The sequence below is a fragment of the Pleurodeles waltl genome, chromosome 1_1 (assembly GCF_031143425.1).
Source record: "Pleurodeles waltl isolate 20211129_DDA chromosome 1_1, aPleWal1.hap1.20221129, whole genome shotgun sequence".
NCBI lineage: Eukaryota > Metazoa > Chordata > Amphibia > Caudata > Salamandridae > Pleurodeles > Pleurodeles waltl.
In genome coordinates this window covers 189,378,113-189,400,317 of record NC_090436.1, presented here as the reverse complement: position 1 = coordinate 189,400,317, position 22,205 = coordinate 189,378,113, and the positions used below count along the sequence as shown (strand labels likewise).

Here is a 22,205-nt window from a genome sequence, read left to right as displayed (position 1 = left end):
TTTTAATGGGGAGTTCCACAGCTCTCACAGTAAAACGCATTACCAGACTCAACAGCAGTTGTGTGCAAGGTCTGCCCATATGCTGGACCTTTGCGTCCAGCCATAACATGAAAGCTAGAAGCAACGCAGATGGGTGCACATAAAAGGATGTGTGCGGTGGGAGGTGGAACACACAGGTGGTTAAATACAGGGTCTGAACATCTTTGGTGAAGGGTTAGATCCACTGCCCAGTTGGCGACGTATGGGTGAGTTTTGATTTCAGTAGCTGCCCATAACTGACATTTCAGGGGTTTTAATGTGGAACCATAACACCACTTTAACTTTTTTCCCAGCGATATCCTCCATCCGTGAATACAACAGGATTTGTATGTTTGTATTAGCTTAGCCATAATTTTAAAGGTTAGTAAATGTAGATTGTGAATACAAATACACTGTAGTTGGATACCTCCTGGCGCTCCTCACACACAAATTAATACAAGTCGAAGAGTTAAAAACATAACCATTTTTTTAAAATGTAGATAACAGCTGATAAATCAGGCTGCAGTGCGTACGTATTCTTAAGCAGATTTTTAAAGTCTCAATCTTGATAATTGTTAAATTGTCGTCTTTAGATAATTGAATCATGGTTGTGCTTTTCTTCAGGCGCTGCTTACTCTGGCTATGAAGCAGCGGTTTACTCTGCTGCATCAAATTATTATCAACAACAGCAACAACATCAGAAGCAAGCAGTAGCTGCTGCTGCTGCCGCGGCAACTGCTGCATGGACCGGCAGTACCTTTACAAAAAAAACACCATTCCAGAATAAGCAGCTGAAACCAAAACAACCTCCGAAACCACCTCAGATCCATTATTGTGCTGTTTGTAAGATCAGCTGTGCAGGACCTCAGGTAAATGCAAGTTTTTCACCATGCCATTATGAAGGATAGAGGAGGTTTCAAAAATAGTATTACAACTTTTGATTTTACACGCAGTATACAGTCTGTTTTAAAATTTCTTACTACACCTTAAAATAAATAGTTTTTGTTAAAGCTTTGCTTGAGGTTCAACTTGCCTAATGTTTGGAACATTTGCATGCGCTGGATATCTGCAATTTTATGACATTGGTCTCCCTTTATTGATCCAACTAATCTGGATTTGGCAACATTCTTTATTATTGTCCATTACCACCAGACCATATGTACACATAACAAATGTTAATAGCTTTGCTCATTATGTTAAGGATGTCACAGACTGAATGGATTAAAATAGATTATGCTATGATCTGGTGAAAGAGCTGGTGCGTTCATAATTATTCAGAGCTATTAGTTGTAAGGAAATGCCTCCTTGGCATGGTTGCCCCCTGACTTTTTGCCTTTGCTGATGCTATGTTTACAATTGAAAGTGTGCTGAGGCCTGCTAACCAGGCCCCAGCACCAGTGTTCTTTCCCTAACCTGTACTTTTGTATCCACAATTGGCAGACCCTGGCATCCAGATAAGTCCCTTGTAACTGGTACTTCTAGTACCAAGGGCCCTGATGCCAAGGAAGGTCTCTAAGGGTTGCAGCATGTCTTATGCCACCCTGGAGACCTCTCACTCAGCACAGACACACTGCTTGCCAGCTTGTGTGTGCTAGTGAGGACAAAACGAGTAAGTCGACATGGCACTCCCCTCAGGGTGCCATGCCAGCCTCTCACTGCCTATGCAGTATAGGTAAGACACCCCTCTAGCAGGCCTTACAGCCCTAAGGCAGGGTGCACTATACCATAGGTGAGGGTACCAGTGCATGAGCATGGTACCCCTACAGTGTCTAAACAAAACCTTAGACATTGTAAGTGCAGGGTAGCCATAAGAGTATATGGTCTGGGAGTCTGTCAAACACGAACTCCACAGCGCCATAATGGCTACACTGAAAACTGGGAAGTTTGGTATCAAACTTCTCAGCACAATAAATGCACACTGATGCCAGTGTACATTTTATTGTAAAATACACCACAGAGGGCACCTTAGAGGTGCCCCCTGAAACTTAACCGACTATCTGTGTAGGCTGACTAGTTCTAGCAGCCTGCCACAAACCGAGACATGTTGCTGGCCCCATGGGGAGAGTGCCTTTGTCACTCTGAGGCCAGTAACAAAGCCTGCACTGGGTGGAGATGCTAACACCTCTCCCAGGCAGGAATTGTCACACCTGGCGGTGAGCCTCAAAGGCTCACCTCCTTTGTGCCAACCCAGCAGGACACTCCAGCTAGTGGAGTTGCCCGCCCCCTCCGGCCAGGCCCCACTTTTGGCGGCAAGGCCGGAGAAAATAATGAGAATAACAAGGAGGAGTCACTGGCCAGTCAGGACAGCCCCTAAGGTGTCCTGAGCTGAGGTGACTCTAACTTTTAGAAATCCTCCATCTTGCAGATGGAGGATTCCCCCAATAGGGTTAGGATTGTGACCCCCTCCCCTTGGGAGGAGGCACAAAGAGGGTGTACCCACCCTCAGGGCTAGTAGCCATTGGCTACTAACCCCCCAGACCTAAACACGCCCTTAAATTTAGTATTTAAGGGCTACCCTGAACCCTAGAAAATTAGATTCCTGCAACAAGAAGAAGGACTGCCCAGCTGAAAACCCCTGCAGCGGAAGACCAGAAGACGACAACTGCCTTGGCTCCAGAAACTCACCGGCCTGTCTCCTGCCTTCCAAAGATCCTGCTCCAGCGACGCCTTCCGAAGGGACCAGCGACCTCGACATCCTCTGAGGACTGCCCCTGCTTCGAAAAGACAAGAAACTCCCGAGGACAGCGGACCTGCTCCAAGAAAAGCTGCAACTTTGTTTCCAGCAACTTTAAAGAACCCTGCAAGCTCCCCGCAAGAAGCGTGAGACTTGCAACACTGCACCCGGCGACCCCGACTCGGCTGGTGGCGATCCGACACCTCAGGAGGGACCCCAGGACTACTCTGATTCTGTGAGTACCAAAACCTGTCCCCCCTGAGCCCCCACAGCGCCGCCTGCAGAGGGAATCCCGAGGCTTCCCCTGACCGCGACTCTTTGAACCTAAAGTCCCGACGCCTGGGAGAGACCCTGCACCCGCAGCCCCCAGGACCTGAAGGACCGGACTTTCACTGGAGAAGTGACCCCCAGGAGTCCCTCTCCCTTGCCCAAGTGGAGGTTTCCCCGAGGAACCCCCCCCTTACCTGCCTGCAGCGCTGAAGAGATCCCGAGATCTCTCGTAGACTAACATTGCGAACCCGACGCTTGTTTCTACACTGCACCCGGCCGCCCCCGCGCTTCTGAGGGTGAAATTTCTGTGTGGACTCGTGTCCCCCCCGGTGCCCTACAAAACCCCCCTGGTCTGCCCTCCGAAGACGCGGGTACTTACCTGCAAGCAGACCGGAACCGGGGCACCCCCTTCTCTCCATTCTAGCCTATGTGTTTTGGGCACCACTTTGAACTCTGCACCTGACCGGCCCTGAGCTGCTGGTGTGGTGACTTTGGGGTTGCTCTGAACCCCCAACGGTGGGCTACCTTGGACCAAGAACTGAACCCTGTAAGTGTCTTACTTACCTGGTAAAACTAATCAAAACTTACCTCCCCTAGGAACTGTGAAAATTGCACTAAGTGTCCACTTTTAAAACAGCTATTTGTCAATAACTTGAAAAGTATACATGCAATTTTGATGATTTGAAGTTCCTAAAGTACTTACCTGCAATACCTTTCGAATGAGATATTACATGTAGAATTTGAACCTGTGGTTCTTAAAATAAACTAAGAAAAGATATTTTTCTATATAAAAACCTATTGGCTGGATTTGTCTCTGAGTGTGTGTACCTCATTTATTGTCTATGTGTATGTACAACAAATGCTTAACACTACTCCTTGGATAAGCCTACTGCTCGACCACACTACCACAAAATAGAGCATTAGTATTATCTATTTTTACCACTATTTTACCTCTAAGGGGAACCCTTGGACTCTGTGCATGCTATTCCTTACTTTGAAATAGCACATACAGAGCCAACTTCCTACATTGGTGGATCAGCGGTGGGGTACAAGACTTTGCATTTGCTGGACTACTCAGCCAATACCTGATCACACGACAAATTCCAAAATTGTCATTAGAAATTGATTTTTGCAATTTGAAAAGTTTTCTAAATTCTTAAAAGACCTGCTAGGGCCTTGTGTTAGATCCTGTTTAGCATTTCTTTTAGAGTTTAAAAGTTTGTAAAAGTTTGAATTAGATTCTAGAACCAGTTTTAGTTTCTTAAAAAGTATTCCAACTTTTAGAAGCATAATGTCTAGCACAGATGTGAATGTGGTGGAACTCGACACCACACCTTACCTCCATCTACAGATGAGAGAGCTAAGGTCACTCTGTAAACTAAAGAAAATAGCAATGGGCCCCAAACCTACCAAAGTACAGCTCCAGGAGCTTTTGGCAGAGTTTGAAAAGGCCAACCCCTCTGAGGATGGCAACTCAGAGGATGAAGATAGTGACTTGGAGGGAAATTCCCCCCCTCCAGTCCTACTTAGGGAGAGCAGGGCTTCTCAAGCCCTGACTCCACAAATAATAGTCAGAGATGCTGGTTCCCTCACAGGAGGGACCAACAACTCTGAAATCACTGAGGATAACTCCAGTGAAGAGGACATCCAGTTAGCCAGGATGGCCAAAAGATTGGCTTTGGAAAGACAGATCCTAGCCATAGAGAGGGAAAGACAAGAGATGGGCCTAGGACCCATCAATGGTGGCAGCAACATAAATAGGGTCAGAGATTCTCCTGACATGTTGAAAATCCCCAAAGGGATTGTAACTAAATATGAAGATGGTGATGACATCACCAAATGGTTCACAGCTTTTGAGAGGGCTTGTGTAACCAGAAAAGTGAACAGATCTCACTGGGGTGCTCTCCTTTGGGAAATGTTCACAGGAAAGTGTAGGGATAGACTCCTCACACTCTCTGGACAAGATGCAGAATCTTATGACCTCATGAAGGGTACCCTGATTGAGGGCTTTGGATTCTCCACTGAGGAGTACAGGATTAGGTTCAGGGGGGCTCAAAAATCCTCGAGCCAGACCTGGGTTGACTTTGTTGACTACTCAGTGAAAACACTAGATGGTTGGATTCAAGGCAGTGGTGTAAGTAATTATGATGGGCTGTACAATTTATTTGTGAAAGAACACCTGTTAAGTAATTGTTTCAATGATAAACTGCATCAGCATCTGGTAGACCTAGGACCAATTTCTCCCCAAGAATTGGGAAAGAAGGCGGACCATTGGGTCAAGACAAGGGTGTCCAAGACTTCAACAGGGGGTGACCAAAAGAAAGGGGTCACAAAGACTCCCCAGCAGAAGGGTGATGAGACAACCAAAACTAAAAATAGTAAAGAGTCTTCTACAGGCCCCCAAAAACCTGCACAGGAGGGTGGGCCCAGAGCCTCTTCACAAAACAATGGGTACAAGGGTAAAAACTTTGATCCCAAAAAGGCCTGGTGTCATAGCTGTAAACAGCATGGACACCAAACTGGAGACAAGGCCTGTCCCAAGAAAGGTTCCACTCCAAACTCCCATCCAGGTAACACTGGTATGGCTAGTCTCCAAGTGGGATCAACAGTGTGCCCAGAGCAAATCAGGGTCCACACTGAAGCTACTCTAGTTTCTGAGGGTGGGGTGGATTTAGCCACACTAGCTGTCTGGCCGCCTAACATGCAAAAATACAGACAGCAACTCTTAATTAATGGGACTAGAATAGAGGGCCTGAGGGATACAGGTGCCAGTGTCACCATGGTGACAGAGAAACTGGTTTCCCCTGGCCAATACCTGACTGGAAAAACTTACACAGTCACCAACGCTGACAATCAGAGAAAAGTACATCCCATGGCAATGGTTACTTTAGAATGGGGAGGGGTCAATGGCCTGAAACAGGTGGTGGTCTCCTCAAATATCCCAGTGGACTGTCTGCTTGGAAATGACCTGGAGTCCTCAGCATGGGCTGAGGTAGAGCTAAAAACCCATGCAGCAATGCTGGGTATCCCTGAACTGGTGTGTGTGAAAACAAGAGCACAATGCAAGGCACAGGGTGAAAAAGTAGAGCTGGAGTCTGGAAAAATGGCCCAGCCTACCAAGAGAACAGGAAAGTCAGTTGGGAAACCAACTGCAACACAGCCAAAGAAAGGGAACCTCTCTTCTCAGGAAGAAGTTCTGCCCTCTGAGGGAACTGAGCCTTTGGAGCTTGAACCTTATCAGGTTGAGTTCTTAGGCCCAGGGGGACCCTCAAGGGAAGAGCTGTGTAAGGGACAAGAAACCTGTCCCTCTCTTGAAGGCCTTAGGCAGCAAGCTGCTGAGGAGTCCAAAGGCAAGAAAAATGGAACCCATAGGGTCTATTGGGAAGATGGGCTCCTGTACACTGAGGCCAGAGACCCCAAACCTGGTGCCACTAGGAGAGTGGTAGTGCCTCAGCTGTTCAGAGAGTTCATCCTAACATTGGCCCATGACATTCCCCTTGCTGGACATTTGGGACAAACCAAGACGTGGGAGAGGTTAGTCAACCACTTCTACTGGCCCAATATGTCCAACATGGTTAAGGAGTTTTGCCTCTCCTGCCCCACCTGTCAAGCCAGTGGTAAGACAGGTGGGCATCCAAAGGCCCCCCTCATTCCACTTCCAGTGGTGGGGGTGCCCTTTGAAAGAGTGGGTGTGGACATAGTTGGTCCACTGGAACCTCCCACAGCCTCAGGAAATATGTATATCCTGGTAGTAGTGGATCATGCTACCAGGTATCCTGAAGCTATTCCCCTTAGGTCGACTACTGCCCCTGCAGTAGCCAAGGCCCTCATTGGTATCTTTACCAGAGGGGGTTTCCCTAAGGAGGTGGTGTCTGACAGAGGTACCAACTTCATGTCAGCATACCTAAAGCACATGTGGAATGAGTGTGGAGTGACTTATAAATTCACTACACCATACCATCCACAAACTAATGGCTTAGTTGAGAGATTCAACAAGACATTAAAAGGCATGATCATGGGGCTCCCAGAAAAACTCAAAAGGAGATGGGATGTCCTCCTGCCATGTCTGCTTTTCGCTTACAGGGAGGTACCACAGAAGGGAGTAGGGTTCTCACCCTTTGAACTTCTGTTTGGTCATCCTGTAAGGGGACCACTTGCCCTTGTTAAAGAAGGCTGGGAGAGACCTCTCCATGAGCCTAAACAGGACATAGTGGACTATGTACTTGGCCTTCGCTCTAGAATGGCAGAGTACATGGAAAAGGCAACCAAAAACCTTGAGGCCAGCCAACAGCTCCAGAAGTTTTGGTATGACCAAAAGGCTGCACTGGTTGAGTTCCAACCAGGGCAGAAAGTCTGGGTTCTGGAGCCTGTGGCTCCCAGGGCACTCCAGGACAAATGGAGTGGCCCTTACCCAGTACTAGAGAGGAAGAGTCAGGTCACCTACTTGGTGGACCTGGGCACGAGCAGGAGCCCCAAAAGGGTGATCCATGTAAACCGCCTTAAGCTCTTCCACGACAGGGCTGATGTCAATCTGTTGATGGTAACAGATGAGGATCAGGAGGCAGAGAGTGAACCTCTCCCTGATCTTCTGTCATCAGACCCAAAAGATGGTACAGTAGATGGAGTGATCTACTCAGACACCCTCTCTGGCCAACAGCAAGCTGATTGTAGGAGAGTCCTACAACAGTTTCCTGAACTCTTCTCCTTAACCCCTGGTCAGACACACCTGTGTACCCATGATGTGGACACAGGAGACAGCATGCCTGTCAAGAACAAAATCTTTAGACAGTCTGACCATGTTAAGGAAAGCATCAAGGTGGAAGTCCACAAGATGCTGGAATTGGGAGTCATTGAGCGCTCTGACAGCCCCTGGGCTAGCCCAGTGGTCTTAGTCCCCAAACCTCACACCACAGATGGAAAGAAAGAGATGAGGTTTTGTGTGGACTACAGAGGGCTCAATTCTGTCACCAAGACAGATGCTCATCCAATTCCAAGAGCTGATGAGCTCATTGATAAATTAGGTGCTGCCAAATTTCTAAGTACCTTTGACTTGACAGCAGGGTACTGGCAAATAAAAATGGCACCTGGAGCAAAAGAAAAGACAGCATTCTCCACACCTGATGGGCATTATCAGTTTACTGTTATGCCCTTTGGTTTAAAGAATGCCCCTGCCACCTTCCAAAGGTTGGTGAATCAAGTCCTTGCTGGCTTGGAGTCCTTTAGCACAGCTTATCTTGATGATATTGCTGTCTTTAGCTCCACCTGGCAGGATCACCTGGTCCACCTGAGAAAGGTTTTGAAGGCTCTGCAATCTGCAGGCCTCTCTATCAAAGCATCCAAATGCCAGATAGGGCAGGGAACTGTGGTTTACTTGGGACACCTTGTAGGTGGAGGCCAAGTTCAGCCACTCCAACCCAAGATCCAGACTATTCTGGACTGGGTAGCTCCAAAAACCCAGACTCAAGTCAGGGCATTCCTTGGCTTGACTGGGTACTACAGGAGGTTTGTGAAGGGATATGGATCCATTGTGACAGCCCTCACTGAGCTCACCTCCAAGAAAATGCCCAAGAAAGTGAACTGGACTGTGGACTGCCAACAGGCCTTTGACACCCTGAAACAGGCAATGTGCTCAGCACCAGTTCTCAAAGCTCCAGATTATTCTAAGCAGTTCATTGTGCAGACTGATGCCTCTGAACATGGGATAGGGGCAGTTTTGTCCCAAACAAATGATGATGGCCTTGACCAGCCTGTTGCTTTCATTAGCAGGAGGTTACTCCCCAGGGAGCAGCGTTGGAGTGCCATTGAGAGGGAGGCCTTTGCTGTGGTTTGGTCCCTGAAGAAGCTGAGACCATACCTCTTTGGGACTCACTTCCTAGTTCAAACCGACCACAGACCTCTCAAATGGCTGATGCAAATGAAAGGTGAAAATCCTAAACTGTTGAGGTGGTCCATCTCCCTACAGGGAATGGACTTTATAGTGGAACACAGACCTGGGACTGCCCATGCCAATGCAGATGGCCTTTCCAGGTTCTTCCACTTAGAAAATGAAGACTCTCTTGGGAAAGGTTAGTCTCATCCTCTTTCGTTTGGGGGGGGGTTGTGTAAGGAAATGCCTCCTTGGCATGGTTGCCCCCTGACTTTTTGCCTTTGCTGATGCTATGTTTACAATTGAAAGTGTGCTGAGGCCTGCTAACCAGGCCCCAGCACCAGTGTTCTTTCCCTAACCTGTACTTTTGTATCCACAATTGGCAGACCCTGGCATCCAGATAAGTCCCTTGTAACTGGTACTTCTAGTACCAAGGGCCCTGATGCCAAGGAAGGTCTCTAAGGGATGCAGCATGTCTTATGCCACCCTGGAGACCTCTCACTCAGCACAGACACACTGCTTGCCAGCTTGTGTGTGCTAGTGAGGACAAAACGAGTAAGTCGACATGGCACTCCCCTCAGGGTGCCATGCCAGCCTCTCACTGCCTATGCAGTATAGGTAAGACACCCCTCTAGCAGGCCTTACAGCCCTAAGGCAGGGTGCACTATACCATAGGTGAGGGTACCAGTGCATGAGCATGGTACCCCTACAGTGTCTAAACAAAACCTTAGACATTGTAAGTGCAGGGTAGCCATAAGAGTATATGGTCTGGGAGTCTGTCAAACACGAACTCCACAGCGCCATAATGGCTACACTGAAAACTGGGAAGTTTGGTATCAAACTTCTCAGCACAATAAATGCACACTGATGCCAGTGTACATTTTATTGTAAAATACACCACAGAGGGCACCTTAGAGGTGCCCCCTGAAACGTAACCGACTATCTGTGTAGGCTGACTAGTTCTAGCAGCCTGCCACAAACCGAGACATGTTGCTGGCCCCATGGGGAGAGTGCCTTTGTCACTCTGAGGCCAGTAACAAAGCCTGCACTGGGTGGAGATGCTAACACCTCTCCCAGGCAGGAATTGTCACACCTGGCGGTGAGCCTCAAAGGCTCACCTCCTTTTTGCCAACCCAGCAGGACACTCCAGCTAGTGGAGTTGCCCGCCCCCTCCGGCCAGGCCCCACTTTTGGCGGCAAGGCCGGAGAAAATAATGAGAATAACAAGGAGGAGTCACTGGCCAGTCAGGACAGCCCCTAAGGTGTCCTGAGCTGAGGTGACTCTAACTTTTAGAAATCCTCCATCTTGCAGATGGAGGATTCCCCCAATAGGGTTAGGATTGTGACCCCCTCCCCTTGGGAGGAGGCACAAAGAGGGTGTACCCACCCTCAGGGCTAGTAGCCATTGGCTACTAACCCCCCAGACCTAAACACGCCCTTAAATTTAGTATTTAAGGGCTACCCTGAACCCTAGAAAATTAGATTCCTGCAACAAGAAGAAGGACTGCCCAGCTGAAAACCCCTGCAGCGGAAGACCAGAAGACGACAACTGCCTTGGCTCCAGAAACTCACCGGCCTGTCTCCTGCCTTCCAAAGATCCTGCTCCAGCGACGCCTTCCGAAGGGACCAGCGACCTCGACATCCTCTGAGGACTGCCCCTGCTTCGAAAAGACAAGAAACTCCCGAGGACAGCGGACCTGCTCCAAGAAAAGCTGCAACTTTGTTTCCAGCAACTTTAAAGAACCCTGCAAGCTCCCCGCAAGAAGCGTGAGACTTGCAACACTGCACCCGGCGACCCCGACTCGGCTGGTGGCGATCCGACACCTCAGGAGGGACCCCAGGACTACTCTGATTCTGTGAGTACCAAAACCTGTCCCCCCTGAGCCCCCACAGCGCCGCCTGCAGAGGGAATCCCGAGGCTTCCCCTGACCGCGACTCTTTGAACCTAAAGTCCCGACGCCTGGGAGAGACCCTGCACCCGCAGCCCCCAGGACCTGAAGGACCGGACTTTCACTGGAGAAGTGACCCCCAGGAGTCCCTCTCCCTTGCCCAAGTGGAGGTTTCCCCGAGGAACCCCCCCCTTACCTGCCTGCAGCGCTGAAGAGATCCCGAGATCTCTCGTAGACTAACATTGCGAACCCGACGCTTGTTTCTACACTGCACCCGGCCGCCCCCGCGCTTCTGAGGGTGAAATTTCTGTGTGGACTCGTGTCCCCCCCGGTGCCCTACAAAACCCCCCTGGTCTGCCCTCCGAAGACGCGGGTACTTACCTGCAAGCAGACCGGAACCGGGGCACCCCCTTCTCTCCATTCTAGCCTATGTGTTTTGGGCACCACTTTGAACTCTGCACCTGACCGGCCCTGAGCTGCTGGTGTGGTGACTTTGGGGTTGCTCTGAACCCCCAACGGTGGGCTACCTTGGACCAAGAACTGAACCCTGTAAGTGTCTTACTTACCTGGTAAAACTAATCAAAACTTACCTCCCCTAGGAACTGTGAAAATTGCACTAAGTGTCCACTTTTAAAACAGCTATTTGTCAATAACTTGAAAAGTATACATGCAATTTTGATGATTTGAAGTTCCTAAAGTACTTACCTGCAATACCTTTCGAATGAGATATTACATGTAGAATTTGAACCTGTGGTTCTTAAAATAAACTAAGAAAAGATATTTTTCTATATAAAAACCTATTGGCTGGATTTGTCTCTGAGTGTGTGTACCTCATTTATTGTCTGTGTATGTACAACAAATGCTTAACACTACTCCTTGGATAAGCCTACTGCTCGACCACACTACCACAAAATAGAGCATTAGTATTATCTATTTTTACCACTATTTTACCTCTAAGGGGAACCCTTGGACTCTGTGCATGCTATTCCTTACTTTGAAATAGCACATACAGAGCCAACTTCCTACATTAGTCATGTGGTAACCATCTTGTTTACTGAAATCCAATGTTTTCACAGTTACGTTTAGTAGCTTATGCCTCCAAAAGTACTGCCCAGATATGAATTTCAAGGCACCTTCTGAGTTGGTTATTGAATATTAAGTTTCACCATCTTTGGATCTTAGAGTTAGAAGCAACTCATTGAGCAGTACCTTAGAGTTGTGTGAAGACAGAGAAGACAACTGCACCCTTCTTAGTATTTATATATTGAACTTCAAATCTGTATCTTAGCACCACAAAGGCTTCAAAGTCAAACCACAGAGGTGCCATCTTAGTTTCCTTCTTTTCACTACTGAGGATTTCTGAACACTGATATCCTTGTCACATGTATGTATTTATGCAACGCACACTTAACGAAAAAGTAACAGAGTGCTGTATTTTACTTGAGGAATGGGTGTATATTTGAGGGGGGGGACAGAGGCTTACACAAATACAGTTTACATACTACCTTCTACACTTTTTAGGCACATGGAGGTTAAATAATTTGCCTTGAATCACATAACATTGGGTCAGGCTATGAGACTGAGATTCTAAAGTAGGTACGCAGGCCCCAAAGTCGGCAGCTCTAGCTGATAGGCCGCATCTCATAAATGTCACCATTGACTGGTAGTCTTATTCCCCTTGTGGCCTGTCCTGCTTCTTGGTACTTACGAGCGTGATTTGCCTACAGCTCAGGGAGTAGTGGCGCTCTTAGTGTTAAAGTGTGGTCTAAGGTGGTGCCCTAGAATTTAAAGGAGTGACTTTCCTCTTGTCAGTTTTACCATGATGGTCAATGTACACATTTTGGTCTTTGCCCTCGTACCCTCTACATTAGAGGACAGGCTGATGAGACGCAGAGGAGCAGACTGGTGCAAGAATTAGCTGAATATTGGGCCTAGTCATCAAGATACGATGCCAGCTCAAACTCCTTTTGGGGAATATATACCCCCATCTCCCTGAGCATATCACAAGGAAGCTTCACCGGTTGATCACTCATCTTACAAGGGGTCCTACCGAGGAATGCTGCCAAAATCAGTATTCTGCTGGAGATACCACAGAGCAGGTCCCTTGTAGCTTTTGAAACTCTGAAGCTTGGAGATACTGTGAATCTGTTTCTTGCAAATTTGGACGACCTATTAATGTTGTCACAGCATATCTATCTGAACTTGTAGCAGAAACCCTGATCCTCTCAGTCAGGGGTGCAGAATTTAATGAAATATCTACTTGTCCATGGGACAGGTTGCTTCTTAAATCTACTTGCCCGGTAAAAAAACCTACTTGTCCCTTTGGTGTCATGAAGCGCGGTGACAAATTTACAGCAGCTATCTCATAATGTAAAACCTCTGATAATAGCCTCTCAGTTTATATCAGGGCTACTACTATAGTATGACTTGAGTGCTTGCAATTTCAATCCCTACTATAGCAGTTTCTTTGATTTGACACCTTTCTGCAGATCTTTATACTAGGACTGGAAGAAGCAGTAAGCAATAGTTCCAGGACTGGAGTGGCTTTGAGTCTGCAAACCTACTAACTTGCATGTTTTGAGGATTTCTACCAGCTGTTCTCTAATCGTTTCCCATAATGAGAAAGTTGGGGTTGGGGAAAAAGTTGTTGGAGGGAAAGTGAACTTGTAAACGCTCAATAGATTTTCCCATGAGCAAATCTACACATGCATATTTGCTTGTGTTAAAATACAGTTCACAAATATTTTCTAGGAGTACAATGTCCTGGCCTACTTCTGTAAGTTCTTGTGAATTCATGAAAGCCTCTAATTCAAAGACAAATACCATGGGTGCACTTTCGTGACGTTTTTTTTAACAATCAGGTCCCTAATTAGGTCTGGCGTTAAAGACATTTTATTCTTCTTAAACTTATTTCTCTATCGGGTGGTTTTACTGTGAGTTCCACAAGGAGCATATTGGCACAGAAAGTAGTTTTGTTCAGTGCCAGGAACCACTGTGACGATCAGTGGCGTAACAAAACTAGATGGGGCCCCCCTGCAAAGAACATGGAGCCCCCTCCAGGCTTACTCAGGGCAGTTGCTGTGCTCAGGGGCCCCTAGAGGGTGGCTGCGGGCCTTTGTTACACCACTGGTGGCAATATGTGCTTTTTGAGACCAAAACCGTTTTTTTCTTTTTTGCCAATGTTTGCCACAATGGCGAGGGCCTGGCAGCTCCCACAAAAATAAAGTGTTACAAAAGCCATGTTAAAACAAGACCGGCATTGGGGGCCCCAAAAGACTCTAAAAAAATGTCTGATCAGTTGGCTTTTTCATGTTTCCCATAATCTTCTTGAAAATGGTTACACTGATTTTCCATTAGGAATATTTTTTGGCAATACTAGCGTGCATCAACACATTTTACTAAATGACGCTTCAAAGAAGTAGCACCTAAAATGATAGTAGCAAAAAAAAAAAAAAAATCTGAACTTTTGTTTTTTTTTTCTTAACCAAAAAATGATCACTCTTGCTTACAAGCTTTTGCAAACATTTGCGTCTAATCAGAGCATTCTGGGAGCATTCTACTTGGCCTCATATTGTTAAACCTTTCAAAGTGTGTACACTTATGGGTTTTTTAAACTGGAACCACTGTCAGTAGTGCAGTGTGACCTTGAACTGTTTATTTACAGTGCTCATCCTAATAATGAAGGCTTTTAATTAATGAACCATAAATAGAAATTTTAACAGCATTAACATATGGCCACACATTACCTTAACTGCAGACAGCTCCCTTCTCTGTGAACTGGCAGCCAAATGGTTTGCGCCCCAGGGGGTTGGGTCTACTTGTTCCCAAGCACAAAATAACCATGAAAACTTGCTGTCCTTGACCCCAAACAATATGTCCAGGGCGTAGGGCGATAGGAATTCCACATCCCTGTCTCAGTGCTTGTTAATACATTATTTATGCGCTAGAGGGACTGAAATGCACAATTGAGGGCCCAACCTGGCCCTCAAAAGCTGTATGGCTAAAAAATATTACACTAATTTCATGTTTGAACAACCATCAGCTTGTTCATGAATCTTAATAATAATTCCAGTTTAGGCAATAAAAACAGTTACTGTAATATCAAACGCCACAGTGCCATTATCGGAATGCCTTAAGGTCAGTAAGCAACTTAATTACAACATGCTTCTCAAACCAGTTTCCAGCTTTTGAATGGTGAGTTCCACTGCTCTCACATTAACTACCCGGGGTGGGGACACATTACCAGGCTCAACAGCAGTTATGTGCAAGGTCTGGCCATAGACACTGGGTCAGGGATTATATCCTGAGAGTACCTGGAGAATGGTTGCATTCGTGGAGTGACTAATCGCAACAAATTAACCTTTTCCTCTGTTCATTACTCACTTATACGAGAAAGTAGCCATTACGTGAAACTACAACATAATGTTCAAGGCAAGTGTGGCTGTAGATACACATGCTGTGCATACTCCAGCCATCTAGTTTTAGGCTAAGATGTGTGCAAGTTGTTTTTCTTTGAAGAAGCCTTTTGAGTCCCAAGGTATTGTGACTCCTCCTCCTGGGTAATCGCATGGCTATTGGCTCCATTTTTAGATTGCTTTCTTCCCACTGTCTGATTTGGACATGTGCTCCAGTGCTCTGGGTCGACGCTGTTGCAGTGCTCTTTTTCGGTTCCCTACGTCAATACTGTACTTAGACTTACTATCCGTCTTGGGTGGATGGTTGGTTGCTTTGCTTGAGCAGGGTCTAGGTCGACTGCAGCCCCTTCGGGATCTACTCCGTCTCGGTCACATCGGTCAGCAACGTCGACTTGAGTATTGACCAGCAAGGCGCGATAGAGCTGATTCTGCACAAATTGCTGGAGAAGATTGGCTGAAGACAGAAAGATCTGGTCATCTACACCCGTACGGGCTGGATCCTTGCCCGCTGTTTGGGTCCTGCTGTTCCATTCTCGAATCTCCAGCTGTCCTTCGAGGAAGCTTTGGACATTCAGATTCCTCCAAAGCAACGCAAGAAAGTGGATACGGGTACCAGCCCCTATCTCCCTGCACAGCTTTCCCCTCACCCTGTTCCTCAGCCTTCACCTTCCCTGCCTGCTTCTCCAGGGGACCACCCTTGGCATCACACCTCAGGGGTCTCCACACTCTGTATTGGGGCCCTGTAGGAGGAGGCAACACATTTGACACTTCTCTGCAGAGTGACCCATGGGACTCCTATGATGCAGACCCAATGGGTGACCGACCCTGATGTTTACCTTACCTGTCCCTCCTGACTATTACATGTCCTATCAGGAACTCATTAATAGGGCCGCCTTTATTTCATAAGGTAGAGCCCCGACAGGAGTATTTCCTTTTTGAAACTCTCTCCTCCCCTCACCGCTTTACTCAGAACCTCCCTATGCTTAAGGGCATGCTATGCCACACTCACAACATCAAGGACCCAGTCTAAGCCAGGGTCATAACACCTAGTGTGATGAAAAAATATAAAGCCTTCCCTACTGACCCCATTTACATTCCTGGCCAGCTCTCGCCAAGCTCAGTGGTGGTCACTACTGCTTGTAAGCAAGCCAGCCTCCCAGGCCCGCAGGGATGCACTACCACCAGAGAAGGCAAGTAAGTGCATAGATACAGTAGGAAAAAGGGTGGCAGATCAATCGGCAAGCCAATGGTGTATCACTATTTCTATTAACCATCTTGCAAGATATGATTGTGCCCACTGGCACTAGATGGAGAAGCTCCTCCAATACCTCGCAGAGATGCACAAAAAAAAAAAGAGGGCAGGAAAGTCTCTGAGGCAAAGCAGACATCTAACACCTCTATTGGCTGTACCTAGATGCTGTAGACACTGCTGCTGAGGTGGGGAAGGGTGTCAATTCTAGTGTTTTCTATGCAGACACTCCTGGCTCTGCATCTCTGGCTTTAAGCCGGAAGTTCAGCAGAATCTTTTGATCATGCCTTTGATGGCCAGTGTAAAGAAATGGCTCCCTGTTGCAGTTACCCCCCACTTTTTGCCTGATACTGATGCTGACTCGACTGAGAAGTGTGCTGGGACCCTGCTAACCAGGCCCCAGCACCAGTGTTCTTTCACCTAAAATGTACCATTGTTTCCACAATTGGCACGACCCTGGCACCTAGGTAAGTCCCTTGTAACTGGTACCCCTGGTACCAAGGGCCCTGATGCCAGGGAAGGTCTCTAAGGGCTGCAGCATGTCTTATGCCACCCTAGGGACCCCTCACTCAGCACAGACACACTGCTTGCCAGCTTGTGTGTGCTGATGGGGAGAAAATGACTAAGTCGACATGGCACTCCCCTCAGGGTGCCATGCCAACCTCCCACTGCCTGTGGCATAGGTAAGTCACCCCTCTAGTAGGCCTTACAGCCCTAAGGCAGGGTGCACTATACCACAGGTGAGGGCATATGTGCATGAGCACTATGCCCCTACAGTGTCTAAGCAAAACCTTAGACATTGTAAGTGCAGGGTAGCCATAAGAGTATATGGGCTGGGAGTCTGTCAAAAACGAACTCCACAGCTCCATAATGGCTACACTGAATACTGGGAAGTTTAGTATCAAACTTCTCAGAATAATAAACCCACACTGATGCCAGTGTTGGATTTATTAAAAAATGCACACAGAGGGAATCTTAGAGATACCCCCTGTATTTTACCCAATTGTTCAGTGCAGGACTGACTGGTCTGTGCCAGCCTGCTGCTGAGAGACGAGTGTCTGACCTCATGCGGTGAGAGCCTTTGTGCTCTCTGAGGACAGAAACAAAGCCTGCTCTGGGTGGAGGTGCTTCACACCTCCCCCCTGCAGGAACTGTAACACCTAGCAGTGAGCTTCAAAGGCTCAAGCTTCGTGTTACAATGCCCCAGGGCACTCCAGCTAGTGGAGATGCCCGCCTCCTGGACCCAGCCCCCACTTTTGGCGGCAAGTCCAGGAGAGATAATGAGAAAAACAAGGAGGAGTCACTGGCCAGTCAGGACAGCCCCTAAGGTGTCCTGAGCTGAGGTGCCTCTGACTTTTAGAAATCCTCCATCTTGAAGAAGGAGGATTCCCCCAATAGGGATAGGAATGTGACCCCCTCCCCTTGGGAGGAGGCACAAAGAGGGTGTACCCACCCTCAGGGCTAGTAGCCATTGGCTACTAACCCCCCAGGCCTAAACACGCCCTTAAATTTAGTATTTAAGGGCTCTCCCTGAACCTAGAAACTAGATTCCTGCAACTACAAGAAAGAAGGACTGCCTAGCTGAAAACCCCTGCAGAGGAAGACCAGAAGACGACAACTGCCTTGGCTCCAGAAACTCACCGGCCTGTCTCCTGCCTTCCAAAGAACTCTGCTCCAGCGACGCCTTCCAAGGGACCAGCGACCTCTGAATCCTCTGAGGACTGCCCTGCTTCGAAAAAGACAAGAAACTCCTGAGGACAGCGGACCTGCTCCAAAAAGACTGCAACTTTGTTTCAAGGAGCAGCTTTAAAGACCCTGCAAACTCCCCGCAAGAAGCGTGAGACTTGCAACACTGCACCCGGCGACCCCGACTCGGCTGGTGGAGAACCAACACCTCAGGGAGGACCCCCGGACTACTCTACGACTGTGAGTACCAAAACCTGTCCCCCCTGAGCCCCCACAGCGCCGCCTGCAGAGGGAATACCGAGGCTTCCCCTGACCGCGACTCTCTGAAACCTAAGTCCCGACGCCTGGAAAAGACCCTGCACCCGCAGCCCCCAGGACCTGAAGGACCGGACTTTCACTGCAGAAGTGACCCCCAGGAGTCCCTCTCCCTTGCCCAAGTGGAGGTTTCCCCGAGGAAGCCCCCCCTTGCCTGCCTGCAGCGCTGAAGAGATCCCTTGATCTCTCATTGACTTCCATTGCGAACCCGACGCTTGTTCTAACACTGCACCCGGCCGCCCCCGCGCCGCTGAGGGTGAAATTTCTGTGTGGGCTTGTGTCCCCCCGGTGCCCTACAAAACCCCCCTGGTCTGCCCTCCGAAGACGCGGGTACTTACCTGCTGGCAGACTGGAACCGGGGCACCCCCTTCTCTCCATTGAAGCCTATGCGTTTTGGGCACCACTTTGAACTCTGCACCTGACCGGCCCTGAGCTGCTGGTGTGGTAACTTTGGGGTTGCTCTGAACCCCCAACGGTGGGCTACTTTGGACCAAGAACTGAACCCTGTAAGTGTCTTACTTACCTGGTAAAACTAACCAAAACTTACCTCCCCCAGGAACTGTGAAAATTGCACTAAGTGTCCACTTTTGAAATAGCTATTTGTGAATAACTTGAAAAGTATACATGCAATTGAAATGATTCAAAGTTCCTAATGTACTTACCTGCAATACCTTTCAAACAAGATATTACATGTTAAATTTGAACCTGTGGTTCTTAAAATAAACTAAGAAAATATATTTTTCTATAACAAAACCTATTGGCTGGATTTGTCTCTGAGTGTGTGTACCTCATTTATTGTCTATGTGTATGTACAACAAATGCTTAACACTACTCCTTGGATAAGCCTACTGCTCGACCACACTACCACAAAATAGAGCATTAGTATTATCTATTTTTACCACTATTTTACCTCTAAGGGGAACCCTTGGACTCTGTGCATGCTATTCCTTACTTTGAAATAGCACATACAGAGCCAACTTCCTACAGCCAGCATCTCTTTCGTTCACAGGTGGACCAAATGTTAGAAAAGATCAAGAAAGATACGGAGACAGCTAAGGCAATGGGTGCACTTCAGACACCTGCTCTCCATGACTCCTTTTGCGGCACACCCTATTGTGGAGGTTTAAAGCCCTCCCCAGAAGCCTTCACGTCCTATAACCATACCCAGGGACAGGAATCCTCTCCCAGGTGGTATTTTATAGGGTCCTACAGGGGCAACAGCTCTAGAGACCGAGGTAAAGGTGGTGCCCCAGAACGAGCTGCAACCACCACCACCACCAAACCCTGGCACCCCCCTGAGTACATAATACTGGTCAGGGGCTTCCTACAAGGCTTCTTTCCCATATGCCAAACCATCAACTCAGACCAGTGTGTGTTGGATATTAACCAACATGATTTTCTGTTGCTCACTTTCAGCCTCTTACAATTCCACCTCACAAACACACTCTCACCAGAACCCCCATGGCTTCTCAGAGAGGGGTTCAAAAGTGCTAGAACCCATCAGCAGGGCTATGGTGTGTACTTGCTGTGATTACTGATGCCTAAAATGGACGGGTCCAGTCGTTTCAGGCATTGCTCCCACTTTTCCAACCAAATCAACAAGTCTCGGTCAGACAAGTCATGCGCCTCCTAGGCCTCCTGCATTGCCATAGTACCCCATTCCAGGCTGCACATGCTTCCGTTGCAGGAATGCTTAACTCAACAGCGGTCTCAGGCGGAGGGTCATTTGGGATGATCGAGTGTGTATAGGCTGTTGTACTTATTGCTCTCTGTAGTGGTGGAAGGCAATCAATCTGTTGCAGAGGGAGCCTTTCCTCAACCCAGTTCCACGTAGGTGTTCTGCTTTCCTACTTATCTCGTATCAGAGCTTACAGAACATACCAAGAATGCACTTCTGAGTTCAAAGAAGACCTTTATTGTTAATTCTTCCCCACCCACAAGTTCGTGAGAGACGAATTAATAGATTTCAAGCACACGTTCAATGAAAACAAAATATATCACAGTACTTCTCAGTTGCAGTGTACACAGCAGGTTATATATATATATATATATATATATATATATATATATATATATATATATATATATATATATATATATATATATATATATATATATATATATATATATATATATATGATATTGAATGCAAAGCAAAACAAATACTTCACCGTGTGAGAAACTATTTACAGCTTCATCTTTCTGGGGTCTGCAAGTTGATGACTCCGGTCAACTGCGAGAAAGAGATTATCTACCCACACGGGAGACTGGCAACTGGCACCAAGTTCCAGTCCGAAGTCCAGCAGATTTGAATCTAATTCTCTGTAGCCCGAGTCATCCCTACAAAAGCGTGCCCCCTCCTCTCAGACCTGGGAAAACTACGCAAGCCTTGGGAGACTGGCCAGATCTCCTAGACTGCTCCTCTTCCCAAGCCTGAGCAGAAAGGAAAACACCAAATGTACTCTCTCTTATCAGGTCTAGTCTAGTGTGAGAAGAAAAAAGCTTGGTTCATCTTGTGGAAAAACATAGCTTGGAAAAATACAGCTTGGATTCTGAACTGCAATGTCTAACTCCACGTTGAAGGCAATAGGTAGCTAACCTAAATATCAAATGTAATGTCTAATGTCAAGTCAAAGCCAATAGGCAGCTGAGCTGAATACAAAATGCAATGCCTAATATCATGTCAAAGCCAATAGGCAGCTAAACTGAATACGGCATGTCAAAGCCAATAGGCAGAATACAGAATGTAATGGCTAATGCAATGTCAAAGCCAATAGGCGGCTAAACTAAATACAGAAAGTAATGGCTAATGCCATGTCAAAGCCAATAGGCGGCTAAACTGGATACAGAAGGTAATGGCTAATGCCCTGTCAAAGCCAACAGGCGGCTAGGCTGAACAAAACATATAATGTGCTACTGGTGAACATTGAGCAACTAATATGCGCAGTGGTGAAACAGTCATTGGTCAAACTCCATTAATAGCATCACAGTAGGACAGTTGAGCAGACACCTACCTTATTGGTTGGGGTGCACACTTATAGGAGCTGATTGTCCAGGGACAGTGGGAACCCTAACACCAGAGCCTCAACATCAACGACCTGGAACTCCAAGCCATTCACGGAGCTTGAAGGCTTTCCTACCTCACCCAATAGGCAAGGTTGTTCTTCTCTGGGCGGACAATGACAGCCATGTATTATCTTCAGCTCCCACAACTCTTGCAGTCATCCCACAGCATTTGGCTGTGAGCTGTCGGCCACAAAATTAATTTGATAACTGAGTACCTTCTGTGGATGGGCATTGATGTTGCCTACTTCCTCAGCAGGATGTAGCAACAAGTCCACGAGTGGGAACTCCTACCTGCAGGTCCTCCTCCGCTACTTGTACAGATGGGGTTTGTAAGGAAATGCCTCCTTGGCATGGTTGCCCCCTGACTTTTTGCCTTTGCTGATGCTATGTTTACAATTGAAAGTGTGCTGAGGCCTGCTAACCAGGCCCCAGCACCAGTGTTCTTTCCCTAACCTGTACGTTCGATGGCATCTGTCGCTGTAGATACGCATGTTCTGCAATAGCTCGCCATCTGGTGTTGGGCCGGAGTGTTACAAGTTGTTTTTCTTCGAAGAAGTCTTTCGAGTCACGGGACCGAGTGACTCCTCCTTTTGTCTCCATTGCGCATGGGCGTCGACTCCATCCTCGATTGTTTTTTTTCCGCCATCGGGTTCGGACGTGTTCCTGTCGCTCCGAGTTTCGGAACAGAAAAAATAGTTAATTTCGGAAGATTTTCGTCGGTATTGTTGCGTTCGGGATCGGCATACCTACATTCAACA

The 22,205-nt window shown here is 47.5% G+C and overlaps 1 protein-coding gene across 1 annotated transcript in view; it reads left to right on the top strand.

Moving 5' to 3' along the window:
• ZFR (zinc finger RNA binding protein) overlaps nucleotides 1-22,205 on the top strand; it is a 501,254-nt gene that overhangs the window by 156,774 nt on the left and 322,275 nt on the right. Inside the window, exon 8 of the mRNA XM_069233188.1 lies at nucleotides 643-887. Within this exon, the coding sequence (XP_069089289.1) occupies nucleotides 643-887 (245 nt within the window). The remainder of the gene's footprint in view (nucleotides 1-642; nucleotides 888-22,205) is intronic.